Genomic DNA, 14417 nt, shown 5'->3' on the forward strand with positions numbered 1-14417 from the left:
TATTGCTGTTTTGCTAGGAGCAGTATTGCTTCCCTCTTTGTTACCTCCAGGGACTTTGTTTGCCAACAAACATATGTTTCTCTCTCCTCTTTTCTCTCCCTCTTTATTATGTTTCAGAAAGTATTCTTTAACTTCTTTCTGTTTTTATCACTTTTTATATGCAGCATTCAAGACTATGGGTCTGGATGAGACCTGCATCACCACTTGCTGTCACGTGCAACATTATTAAATCGTTCTTTTCGTAAACTACCTCCATTTTACAACTATCTTGATTGGTTTACCCTGCTACTGAAGGCAGAAAACTATGCCAGGAACCCACTGCTCTGGCAAGGATTGCTACTTTCTAATTTCCCAGCTAGATTATGCCCATTTTTATGAAAAGGTGGTCTTTTTCTTTCTATGCATACTAGATAAACATTTAGTTAAAGCAGAATTTGTCATGCTCTGTGAAAATTTTTGCTCCTAATTTCTCTGTTTTAATGAGTGTAGGATAATAACTTCCCTGCCACACTTCTCTTGATGGAGTCCAGGGTGCAGTTTGCTTTATTTGCAGGGTGAGTGCACTGTTGGCTTAAATGGGCTCATGCTCGGCCAGACATCACCATGATCCCCTGGTCCTTTTCCTGGGCTGATGCTCAGCCAGTTTACCGCCTGTCCTGATGCTTGGGTTATTCTCCGTTGAGCTTGAGGTATCTGTTTACCTTATCCTCAAATTTATCAAGATCTGCCTGAATTAGGTTCTGCCAGTCCTCATGTCAGACACTTCTTAATTTGGCGTTCATAAATTTGCTTGGTGTGCATTCTGTGTCATCATCTGGGCCTCTGATCAAGATGCTGAACACTGTTCTTCACTAGCTACATGTCAACCAGTTGAGCCTGGTGGTCCAGCCAATTTTTAAACCATCTGACAGACTGGTGGCCTAGCCTGTGCTTTCTCAAAAAAAACATTTTTTTGTCACTGTCTAAATTAAAGTAGAAGAGAACTGAAAATTTGTACATTTTTTTGGCATACATCCCAAACTGAGCACTTGGGGAAGATTTAAAAGCCCAGGAGGCATAGAAAGGACACACTAAAATATCCAGACAGGAATTATGGTATGTAAGTCTTAGCATAAAATTGTATTGTATAGTATGTACCTTATTCCACATTTTGAGAGACACTATGTGTGATACAGCTGGATGTTCTAGGTGTGATTTAGGAGATCTAGCTATCTGAGCCTGAAACTCCTTCTATGTTTATGAGTCAATGGAAACCCTGGATTTCATAGTCCATCTTTGCATACTATGGATCCTGGTCAGTATCAACATTGGTAGCAACACAAAGTAAAAGTATTTGAATTTAGAAGTTGATAACTCCCACAGAAATTTCCTGCTTTTAATGGTAGCTCCTGACCCAGTGAGCTTTCCAGAGTTACTGCTGATGTATTTTTTATTTTTATAATTAAAAGAGAGATTCCTTATGGCAGTATTTGCTTATGTTCTGATTGTTTCCTTAATTTGTTTATATTTGCTTCTGTATTTGTGCAGCTTGCTGGGCAGAATTCCAGTGGGACGGCATGTACTGCTTTTCTGAGGACAATGAAATCAGGAGCTAAGTACCAGACTACACTGACACTTCAGGCTTGGCTGTACAGACACAGGTCTGCTGGTATGGGAATGTGTCAGAAGCTGGAATACCAGTAGTTCAGGCTGTAGAGGCAATCGGTAAGTGCAATAGAAAGGACAATCTGGGTAGCCAGCAAAATCATGGTTTTTTATCATTGGAACCACTTAGCTATTGCAGAATGATGGCTTCAGGATAGTGTTTCAGTAGGACATGCTTGGGCTAATGGGCATTATTTGAGTAATACTTTTTCCAAAGGAGTTCTAATAGTAGATCATATAAAGCCAGAGAATTCATACACACACACACACAAATATAATTTGATGCAAATCATTAATCATAAAATAATACAAATTCACCCACAATAAATTTCAAATGTGTACACGGTTTCCAGCTTGTCTGCATAAACAGTAAATGTCAGTTAGTGTCTGGCAATTAAGATCTCTAGTGTTAGTTCAGATACTGCTTTTAGAACTGGAGTCTTTTTGAAAACCACAGATTATAGTGGAAAAAAATATGGAGACCTCCAAAGAGCATGACAAGATATGCATAACTGATGAGTCTGGCTGCAGTCAAAACATCTCTCATAGTTTAAGGAACACTGTGAACTTGAACTGTAGTCATTTAAAGATAAAATGAACTAAAAGCTTTTAAAGTTTTTTTCATGACAGTGAACTTTTTCCACCCATTTTTATGTTTTTACAGTGTCTCTTCAAAGTTTTAAATTTTTGTTCTTTTCATTGCTATGAGAAAAATCCAAATAAGCAGGGGAGAATTAATAGCTTTACACAGTTTTAGAGCTGTGTAGAGAGCAGTGAAAATTATTATAAATCTTCTAATCTTTTTCATTTATAAGCTATCTGAGGCTTTACTGGCAAAGGAAGTGTTCCAAATGGACATGTTTTATTATGTCATTTCATATGTCCATTTGTTTGTTAATATTTATCAACCACAGTAAAGTGTTTCTTTGCTATGCTTTACTTTAAAGTAATGCTTCTGAACCTATAAGAAAGGTTAGGCTTATAGGAAAATATATTTTAGCAGATGTAATGGGAAAAATAAGCTTTGAGGCTTATGGTCCTTATATTTGTCTAATAAAACATTATCTCTCTTCTTACAAACTTTTTTTTTTCAGCACAGATTTTCTCAGCATGGCTGGATTTCCTCCAGAACTGCAATAATAACTTACAAGATTGCATTTTTTGCAGACAATCTTACAGTACTTAGTATGTGATTTGTTATGTATTGTTGAGACATTGCTACTCTCAGTACAAACTGATACTGCATGTTCATTGCAGACCCAGTAAATTAAACAATTTTAAAACAATTTTACTTCTCCATGGATTTTGGATTAGTATGATTTGTTTCACTCTGATGTGATGAGAATTTTCTTGCTTTTTAAAAAATTACTATTCTAACTTTAGCAAGACTTTTGTTCTGTTCTAGTAACTGAGGTGATGTCCTAATGGACACATTTACAGAATGTTTTAGAAGGCATGAATTTGTTTTACGTGTACTATTTATATCTGTTGGTATGGTTCTAATTGCCATTGGACTTTACTGACTCATTCCCTGATAAAAAGTTTTCTCAGAATTTTGTGAGATTCGTACATGTGTTATCCTGTTTAACAAAGAGGCAGCTAAGGACTAGGATAGATGAAATTATATGATTAGGGCCAGGTAAGAAAACTAGATGGGGCAGGTCTTTAGCTCAGTTCTACAGCATCTGATTAGTGATTTTTATTTCACATTTTTCCTCTTCCGAAATTTAACTGAGCTAAACCAAGGAGGAGAAAGCTGGAGTTAAAAATAATGTTGCACTCTTCCCAATTTTCAGTTGTTCAGGGGGATGTTTAAATCCAGATTAATTGGTTAATCCCTTTTTTACTGTTAGGTGATGTAATTACCTTGAAAAAAGATGTTTTGAAATGTATTGTATTGACACTTACACAGAAGAGTTTTTTATCTACAGCTCTCAAAGCCCTTTTCAAAGGTGACATTATGGACGTAGGTTTTCAAACTGATGGAGGAAGGGAGTGAGAATAGCAAAAGAGGGAAGAGAAAAACAAGGAGGAAATTAAAAAAACCCCAATAATTGCAAAAAATATTTATTATTTCAGTAAATGTTTTGGAAGAAAATAATGATAGCAATTTTCACATTATTCTTAAAATCTCTTCAAATCCTACTTTTTTTAACTCAATAGGTGACCAGCATTGAGTTTAATGGCAAGACAATCAGGCATAAGAGGAAGACACTGGACACAGAGCCATCTGACTGTCAGGTATAATTGACTCACTGGTACTATGCTGTTTCATAGGACAATGATGAGTGTGTAATTTACTGTGACTAAATGGAACTGATTGTACACTGGCATGCAGAAAGTCCAGTACTGCAATTGTATCTTAATGACATATCAAGTGATACAGAACAAGGAAAGTAACTACACCACTGAAACAGGTACCCAGCTTCTTTGCAAACTTCCAAATGCAAAGCTGCCAGATATGTTGTAAAGCTCTCTGTTTAATCCTAGCCCTTATAATTCAAGCCTTGAAATTGAAATAGAAATAGCACAGTCCTAACCTGCAGGCTGCACAAAACCTTTCCACAGTAATTGGGGGCATAACATGGTAAAATGCTGATGTTGGTGGGGCAGGGATAAATCGGTTCTTTGCACATTTGACAACATGGCAGGAAAATGCAGAACAGGGAATGAGTAAGCAAAGGGAAAGCTGATCCCAAGCCAAGCATGGGGTGGTGATGAACATGAAAACAATGGTGGATTTAAGGTTTTTTTGTTTTACTGTCATTCACTATTTGCCTTTTCACTGTTAAAATGTTCACAGATGAAATGCTAAAGGTCCTGATGATTCACATACAAACCTTTACAAAATTGATTCCAGAACCAGCTTTTCAGAACAGCTTGCAGGAATCCAGGGAGGAAGCTCAGAGGAGGGCAGTTGAGTCATATGTGCAGAAATGACAGGATTGTTGCATCTTTGAGAAAATTCAGATAAAGGTCTTTAGAAAACATAATTCTGGCAGCTGTGTGAGGTAGAAGACAGATGAACGTGGCCCTAGAGAAAGGTCTTCTGTGTAAAGCCATAAACATGAAAATCCGTAGTGTTCTAATAGCTGATTTACAAGTGTGGTCCTATCTTCTTGGCTGGTATTCAGTGGTTATCTTCTTGGTATTGGGATTGTGTTATACCTCCTACAGCTTGAATTTAAGAGGCAGGAAAAGTTATTAACAGCTCAAACTACATATACTGATGAAGATAACAAGAGAAGGAGCTGTAAGACCAACTTACTACAGTGCCATTGACCCAGGGCCAACTTTATGCATCGAAGCAATGGGACACAGATGCTCAAATATGTTAGCTATAGGCATAATTTAATCAGTGTAGTGTTCCAAAAGGAATAATTAGCTAAAATACAAAAATACTTTATATTAATTTGCACTTTCCCTGACTCTTGAAATAATTCTCATATTATTGTCTTAACTCTATTTATACACAGAGTTGCACTGCCTCATTACTGTTTGCTTAGTTCAACTAGTTCAAAACTCTGTGGACCTTTTTGAAATTCTAATATTATGATAAAGCTTGCTCTGATAAATGTATACTTTAAACTAATCCACAATAATCAGGGTTAAAGTCTCAAAAATGTTAGTCAATGCACTTTTAATCTACAGGGAGTCCTTAATGCTTTGTTTTACATAATGTATCTGTAAATTCCACACAAAAATCACATAAAACCTTTTAAGGCTGCAAAGTCAAGCATTCTGAAGTTAGAAAATGAAGAATTAATAAAGCCATAATTCGTATTGTTTGCAGAACTTTGATTTGCCTCCCCTTTCATTTGATTGCAAAGTCATCAATGACATGAGCCCGTTCAGCACATAGAAAGGATGGTAGTCATTTAATGAACAACTATTCAATATTTTGTTCTCTCTTTGATGCTTGATGTGGGACTCTATGCCTTACTACTTACTGTTCAAATCCTGCTCTGAAGACAGAGTTAGTAATTTTGTTACAGACTTTTCACTGCTGTTCAATGGTGTAGGAGCTTAGAGTTTCATGAAGTATTCAATGTATTTTGATGACATCCTCATAAAATAAGGAGAAGATAGCATTACAGCTAATTACATTACATTCCTGCTACATTTTTAGCCATAAAAGCACAAGGTTAGAATTTTGGCTTTCAACAAAACCCTGCACCCAGTTCTTGGCCACCTATGAAAAATGAGTTTTAAGTGGCTAATTTAGTAGTATGTGCTAAAGTCAAAAATAGAATGCAGTCCTTCTGAGCAGCATACAATCACCTTAGCCAGCAACCACTTTTTTTTCTTCCTGCGGTGATTGTGTTCACTTTCTGCAACAAAAGAACTAGGATCCTCTGGACAAGATCTGATTCATTACACAATCCTGACTCATCTCCATACTCTGGTCCGTTCTGTGCACTGAATAGCTATTTACAGCTCTATACCAACAAGCTAGATATGCTTCCCTAAAAATGATAGAAAAGTTGCAGAGGGAGAGAAAACTAAGAAAAAAAAAAAAGGCCATCCCTGCGAGTATTTCTAGCAGGCCTGATGGTTTAGGTATTTCCCTGCCTCTCTAACCTGATGGGGCTTTAGTGACTGCTTTAGCCAACAGGCGTGTCTGTGCTGGTGCTGAGCTTGTGGGTGAATGGATAAAAATCCCACCCTTGGAAGATGGGTAAAAAACAGTTCATGAGCTGTGTGGAAGATGAGTGCTGAGATGGGAAGAAGGAATTCTGGTTGCCAAGAGGCTTAGGGGAATTCACTGGTAGGAAAAGGAAGTCTCATATACCTCTGGAAGGATGTGTCTGGCTGCTTCCCACCACTGACCCAGACTGCTAATGACATGATCCTGACCTGTGAAAGATACTTGGCACCCTGAGAGGTTAAGCATGGCACTGCACCACAAATCAGTGCACCACTTCCCTCCTTAAAAAGAGCAAGATAAAATCAATTCCTCCCTTCTTTTTCCTGATGGATGATGGAGCTAAACCCCCTAAAGAAGTGATAACACATAGGTGGGGGTTGTTCTGCTTCAAAATTCCTACCAACAGTCTTCTTGTAGGTCTCCTTCTGCTTCTTGATCTTTATATGACAGTGTCTGTGAAGCTGTTGAGTGCCTCTGTGAGGACTGTCGATGAGAGATCAGTGCATAAACAAGATAATTCCTAGAGGCTTTCTCATGTCTGTGGTCCTCTGGATACTCTTCCAAATGGCAGGAGAGCCTAGAACTCCTTGAGGTACAAGGGTGTGCTCTAACTCCTAGCTCTTGGAGTGTGGTGCAGCAGTGTAGGGTGGCACCATTAGTATATTAAAAGTCTGGAAGTCTTTCATGAGACAGGGACATTTTGCATAAGCACCCATGTGTGAAGCGTAACAATGGCATGATGTGGCATAAAGACCTAGTTCAGGTCTGCTGCACAGCTTTGCTCACGGCTGAGTGACTGGGGCTACTCCAGGTGGGAAGTGCACCAGAGTGCAGTCTGCACAGGTTGCATGGGCAGTGTTCTGTAAGGTGATCTCATAGCCAAACACCCTTAGGGCATATTGTCCTGGTGTTCCACCTGAGGGACCCTCAGCACCCTGTCAAGTACTCCCAGAGCTAGACCTTGCAGACTATCAGGGGCTTCAGATCTCAAGGACCAATGTGTCACTGGTATAGGGCATTTCAGGCCTAACAACACTGCCTTGATGGTGGTTGGAGAATTCCTGTCCCTTCTGCAGTACAGGCAGACAGGATTCCCCTTTGCATTATCCATATGCCAGGAGAAGAGATTGACAATTCAGTGTCAGCATTGAGAAACACAAAATGAAGTGATGGATTTTTGTGCCCCAGGATGAGGCACGCTCAGTGAATCTGTATGCACAGTAAATGTAAAGAGCCTCTGGCACATAGAAGCTGAGAGTAACAGCATTCATGGACTTGAACTCACAAGCTCCCTTAAGTCTTTGCAGAACATATTTGAACTGAGATTTTCAAAGGCTTATCACTTGGCCCAAATTTGTGCAGTGACTCATAGGAGCAGTGAGAAGCACATTCCTGATACAGATAGCTTCTGTGTTAAATTTTGAGCCTCTGCATCAAACTAGAAGGTGCACAAACTTTTTAACAGAACAATCTTGCATTTCTTTTATTAAGATGGCCATTCTTCCATCTTTTATTCTCATACACAGCTGAACCAACATTTCAATAAACAGGCAAACAAAATACTGTTCAGGTCCTGAGCAGTCAAGCCAGCACAGAAAATCTGTCTTGAACAGGTAAAGTTAAAAGTTGCAACATACTGATCATACTGGTAATGAACCTAGTGATGAAAATGTCAGGCTGTCTTACTATGTGTGTCCATGCAAGTAGCCCAATGGGAGTTATGACATGTAGTAACTTAATTTTACAAGCTACTAATTAATGAGATATTGTACCTTCTATTTCTGCAGCTACGTTCCTCAGATCAGATTAGTGATGCAGAGCATTAGTTTTAGGTGAGTGAACCCAACCCTATGTGTTTTAAATGAGATAGATTATTAATTATTGATTGATAATTATTAATTAGCCCAAACAAGACTGAACAAATATGAAATATGTGAGCTAAGCTCATAGCAACAGTTTAGAACATGAAGGGATGCATCTCACACTATCAGATTGTTTTATTACAGAAAACAAGCATGGATGTCTTTTAATTTCCACTAGATAGATCTGCCAGATAATACCTGTTCTCATTTCTATAACCAAAAGGTGGCAGCATATTGTCTACTTTCCCTTTCCACCCATCCTATCTCTAAGCTCCTAAATAACCTTACTTGATCAGTTTGTGGGAATGCCAGGCAGTCCAGAACAATCATGCTGACTAAGGAACGCTGATGAGATCTTATGTGAAATCAACTGTTCATAACCTTTAAATAGAAACAGGAATAGATCAAGGACTGGTGATTTTATTCTATTGTTTCAATGACAGCCTGATTGACTTTTGGAAATGTGAAGAAGGGTTAAATTGCAGCACAGTGTTGTAACTTCAGAAGGGACACCTATCTATAGAGCTTAACACTTTTATTAACAGTAATGGTTGATAAGAAGCCCGAGCCAATAGTATCTGGCAGATGTTATTGATCTGTCAGACTTTAACTCAGTTTTGTTCCTATTTAGGTACTTCCTGCTTTGGTAAATAGACAAAAGGCCAGTGGACATCCAAAGCAGAAGCAAAGGTAAGGCAAATACTTTATGTGGTGCAAATACCAAGGTGAAAGGGACATGAACATTCCAGTTGAGTTTTGCTGCATGAGTGCATCATTTCACAGGCTTCTGGAATGATGCCCAGAGACACCCATTTCCCATTTTGGCTGGTAAAGAGATCTGGAGGCAGAGGAAAGCATTCTGAAACATAACCTGCTCTCAGATCTGCAGGAGTACTGTATACTTGGCACAATGACACAAGTCCTCAAGAAACACGAGTGCTACAGAACACTGCAGCGTGTGTCCTTAACAACTCAAAACACCCCCACACATATCAAACTGATTCCTGCTCTCTGCACTGCCTTCTCATACTCAAACTAAGGATCTCAGTCATGATTTCTCAGCTGCTCCATGTCCTGTCCTGGGAACTGTAAATGACACTGCTCTGGGATGTTGGCAAGGGTTAACAGAACTGTTTGTGAGGCAGTATGAAGCTTTTTACCACCAGGGTAAATAAAGCCTTTCAACTTGAGAGAGTTGAGAACTTCAGTTAGCCCCATTTGCCAGCTGGAGAATAGATGCACCAAAAGGATAAGAATATTACATAATAAGATAATTACAGAAAACTTTAGGGTCACTTTCAGGCCCCAACTTCATAGATGCTTATAAAGAAATGCCCTAACTACAAGCCTCAGCAGCCATCCAATCTAAGTCCAGAAGCTTTTCTGAAATTATAAGATTATATTTAGTTCATCTGGGTGCTGCAGCTTGTAAGTATGGGCAGGGTTGAGCAGCAATCCCACATGGCACTATACCTCCTGTCTTTGCTGTCCATAGGTCAGACAATGCAGAAAGACAATTTGTAGACAGGGCTGGATGGAGAATTAAGGAGAATGGCATGGAAGCTGGTGCTGACAAGCAAGATACAGATGCAGGGAAGGTTGCTTAGGTGGCTGAGAGCATGTCTCAGTTTCAATCATAACTGCTAGTGCTTTTTGGGGATTGGCTCACAGACTTAAGGATCATCTTAAATTATTACTCATCCCACCAAATAGAAGAGCGAGTTTTTGGTCTGCTGTCTCTGACACAGAAACATCATACACTTAACTAAAAAAGCTCCTCAAATATCACATTCTCCCTCACAAGAGTGGAAGAGGAACAAGAATACTTATATGAAAATTTACATGATGTTAGTCCAGCACATGAATGCAAAGTACTAAAATATACATAGCAATGAGGCCATGTAAAAGCCCATATGGAGGAGGATTTTCAGGCTTTAGTCTGGGTCTCTCATAAATAAAGATGCCTTTGAGGGAGTATTCAGGATTTTGATGTGGTGATTGTATCAAGATGGTCCTCGGCACCACAGCAGCAGGTGGGTGGTTTACTGTGCAGTATTTCTGTTGCTCTCCATTGTGTGAGTGGCTGCTCCTGACCTGTCAGTGCCTTCAACTTGCCTTCCTATTTAATTTGTCCTCAGTTCAGTCACCTTTCCCCAGTGTCAACATTGGCTTCTGAAGGAGATGATAACCAACAAAAGGTGGCACACATGGTGGGCTCCAGCCACTGCAAATCCATTACTCAGAATGAAGGATGCCCCTTGCCAGTTATACTTGCTTTAATGTCTATCACTGCAGAGACAGCAAAAAGGGACTATAATTTTCTTCTGTGTACTTACAAATACACAGGTGGGAAAATCCTCTGTGAATTGTCTTATATTTTACATGCTGTCAGCCAAGGGATGAGTTAATAGAATCCAACCATGCCAATATGAGCAGATTTCAAAGCTGCTTGTCTGTTGCTCCCTCCATTTCCCACCTCTCATTGAACAGCTGGTCTCTAGAAACAGAGGAAATATTTCTGTTCGGAGATTTCAAACCAGCTTGAAAGATAAAGGGCAGAGAGCACCTCAGCATGTTTTCTCCCTTCCTCAGTGTTAGTGCAGCTGGAAAATTGTCTGTATGACTAGTAAATCTCAGACCTTTTTAGACCTGGAATAGACATTGAGCACAGGTTCTATTTTGAATGGGAATCTATTTTCCTCTATCCCTTCTTTTAAAAGCATCTGTAGTTCACAGCTACGCTCAAAACTGACAAGTCTGCGTGTCAAATGGAAATGCCAACATAGTATGGTGTGACATGAACAGCGCCCAAACATTTTCTTATGGCTTTTTTTTGCTGGTGCAACAAAGGTATTTTTTTAACATTTGTCTGTCTCAGATGAAGGTGGGGTCTTAAGACTGTATTTTCTTTATTCTGGAGAGTTACCGTTTCTGCTGCCGTTATACTCTCCTCTTTTTCTCCAGTGACATTTACAATTTAACACTGGTTAGAAGATAGAAAATCCAGAATTCAATGATTCAGAAACATCCCTCACCACAATATCCAGTCTCTTTTCCACCTAGATAAAAAGTACTAGCAAAAAAAGTGCAACCTGCATCAGATTTAAATGACTCATGGCATAATCAATATTCAAAGCCCATTTTTATGTGAAATGTGACAGTATAATCCTCTGTTAATTTTGGTGTTTGGAAAGAGGCAATTTTCAACTCCAGCTTGGAAGGATCTAATTGCTGTGTACAGCATTATATAGCATGAAGATGGGATCTCTAAGTATAGTGTGTGCCCTTGCCCTCCAAGATACACTTAGAGCTAGGCCTAGTCCATAAAAACCCACCTTGTTTTGGTAGTTGCTATTAGTTAATGGGAAGCAGCAGGCTTTTGGAATAATCTAATGGCTCCTGACTGTGCTTAATTACAGCCTTTAAAAGAAAATACATCTGACACTTCCTCCAATAAATAAAACAGTTGAGTAAGTAGAAACAGTTCCACTAATAAAATAATTAATAGTAAAACTGCAAATATTTTCCTCTCAGAGTTTTAAAATTTCACAATATATATAGGCAGCTTTTTTTTTTTTTTCTTTTTTTTTTTTCTTATGCATGCCTGGAGCAGAAAAGCAGCTTTGGAGGTCTAAGTGATAATAATGAGGAGAGGCATTCCTGAGGTTCAGGATAAAGAGGACTACAGTGCTGATCTCAGAGTGCTTCATTTTTGTCTCCTCGGAAGGAGGGTATGTATTCCTGCAGAAATGTGGCTGGAACCAGGAGATCTGCCTTTCAAGGAAACAAGGTCCTGCAGCTGGTTGGTTATGGGAGGTACTTTGCCTCTTTGAAAGGCAACAGCTCTTGCTAAGCTCAGAACTCAGTTTGAACGAGGAGCTGACAGCTACTGCCTCTCACAAATGCCTCTGTAAAGAAGCTGTGCCTCCTGGCCCTGCACCAGCCCAACAGCATGCTGTCTGCCCACTTGCCATCTTGGGTGTCCTGAATTGCTGATCCGTCTTCTAAACTGTGTGTGAAGCCCCTCCAGTAACATCAGTATAACAGGGCAGTGAATCAAATTGTGCACATCAAGGGAAAAATGTTAAATACTTCTAGCTTTAAAATTGCTGAACAGATGTTCTTTGTTTTTGACTCAAACCCATTCAAGTTTAAATACAAAACCAGCTGAGCCAAGTGGGAGTGCTTCAGGCTCCACTGGAACCAAAGAGGAATGGTAGGCTTGTTTTGTTTTCACACCAGTGCATCAATTCTGTTTAAAGTGATTTCCCTAAATTAACTTCTGTTCCGGACAGTGTATGAAAAAATTAGTAATTGGAGAGGTTAAGTGAGGATCACAATAAAAGTTGTAATTCAGCTTTAACAGCCCAGTATGCTGTAGCCACATTTATCTGCCATGCATATTGTATGCTTTTTCATACACTGTAGAGCCCTGATACCTCTTTGTCAAAAGGATGCTTCATCTAACATTACTTGAAAACCTTTCTTTGCCTCAACTATATTGCAAAGTTGACATAAATCCACTAGAATGTTTTTTTTTTTTAATCCTGAAAAATATTTGTTTCAAATTGCTTATTGAAAAATCTCCCCACATGCCCTAGATGAGAACCCATTGCTCCATAGTGATTCATGGTCATATTAGATTAGACAGGAACTCTTGAGAAGTGGCTGCTCATGTTAGCAAAATTAACATATCACAAGTGCATTATTAGCATAGACATTGCAGGAATTTATGCTTTGAAAAATTGGATCTTTTAACCCTCACATAATCTTTTTTTTTTTTCTCCCTCCTGATGCAGTTTCCAGAATGTAGTGGGAAACTAAGTTAAAAATACCTGCTTTCTGAGGAAAGGATGCTGCTCTCTGGGATAAAAATGCAGGATGCTTGCCCAGAGAAGATTCCTTGGCAAGAGAAAAGTATTTATGCAACTGAGAGCTCTGTTCTTTTCTTTCCTTCTTTGAGACATGGAGATGAGAAGTAGTTTGTGCATTATCACAGATTCAAACATAGCACTTAAAATAATGCAGGATGCTGCAGTCCTCCCTGTTGCAGATTCCTCATCCAGAAGGAATGAAGAGGAATAACCAGGTGGTTACTGCCTCATCTTTCCCATATCCCTAAAAATCAGTAGAAAGTCCTGGAAAAGGCAAAATGTGCCTCAGTATGGAAAAGGTGAAGAACCTCTAGTGAGGGCCTGTTTTAGCACCTTAGGGCCTCCTGCTAATAGCTGAGGGTTCAACTTGGAGCCAGCTGTTATTTTGGGGAGGATGGATTGGGCAGATTTTTCTCCCAACCCCCTCCTGCCTATAACATTCCTTTTTAAAAAATGTATGTTTGTGTCTTACTGTCCCCAAATAGCTGATGCACACTGATTCAGCACAATCCCAGTACCCATACTGATTTATTGGCTGATCTCAGGGAACCTATGCCACTGACTATTTCCACAATATTTTGAGAGACATCCATGCATATTTGAAGTTCTCAGGGTGGTTACATTACTTTTAAAAGCAGGAGTCTCTCATTGTTTTGCATTCCTCTACATTTTTGTTTACAGTCTGCACTGCTTGGAGCTAGCCATGTTAGGAGCAGAAAGCCAGCTGAGCTGATGCTAATTCTGGCAGATGGGACAAGGGTGTAGTCATTCAGTGACACTCCATGTTGCCCTTTACAAAGAACTCTATGATCTGTTCTGGCATAGTATGCCAGACTATCAACTACAGGGGGATGAGAAGCCAATGTGTTTGCTCCAGTCATCTTTCTAGAGAACAATAGCATTTTGTCAGAGGGATAAGGCAGTGGAGAGGTGCACAAGCTACTGTTTCTTTGGAGGGCCACTAACATGCACTCCATCAGCTGAGGGCCCAAACCAGGAGTCAGTGTTCACACACTGCAGCTGAGCATCAGATTGCAGAAGAATATCAGGAGCTGAGAGAACAAAGAATGTGAAATGGGGGACAAAGAACTAAGAGGAAGAGATAATGAATAATTACAGCAGAAGTTGTATAAGAGACAAGAGGAATAGATGAAAGGAGCAGAAGCAAAGGGAGGAAGAGCTTAGCTGACAGACCCTCTTTCCTTTTCTCTCAGCTGCCATACTGTCCTGTTTGCATCTTTAAGCACCCAGTAAAATATCTTCTGTGATTTCTCTTCCTCCTCACCTTGAAAATTTGGCTGCACTGTAAATAACCTCTACCTGCTCTTAAACCTAAACACTGTTTCAAGCTATTAAAATTGTGTAAGTACCTGTCCAACTCCTGCTCAG

The 14417-nt window shown here is 39.4% G+C and overlaps 1 protein-coding gene across 2 annotated transcripts in view; it reads left to right on the top strand.

Moving 5' to 3' along the window:
* The window catches only part of LOC113479003 (neuropeptide-like protein C4orf48 homolog), a 36830-nt gene that overhangs the window by 6068 nt on the left and 16345 nt on the right, over positions 1-14417 (top strand). The window contains exons 2-3 of one of the 2 annotated variants that reach the window (XM_026846561.1): positions 1528-1704; positions 3808-3885. In XM_026846561.1, coding sequence (XP_026702362.1) covers positions 3827-3885 — 59 coding nt within the window. In that variant the 5' untranslated portion in view covers positions 1528-1704; positions 3808-3826. Of the gene's footprint in view, positions 1-1527; positions 1705-3807; positions 3886-8785; positions 8845-14417 lie in introns of those variants that run through there. The other variant, XM_026846562.1, reaches the window with a different exon arrangement.

Source organism: Athene cunicularia (assembly GCF_003259725.1).
Source record: "Athene cunicularia isolate RWA chromosome 4 unlocalized genomic scaffold, athCun1 chr4_part1, whole genome shotgun sequence".
NCBI lineage: Eukaryota > Metazoa > Chordata > Aves > Strigiformes > Strigidae > Athene > Athene cunicularia.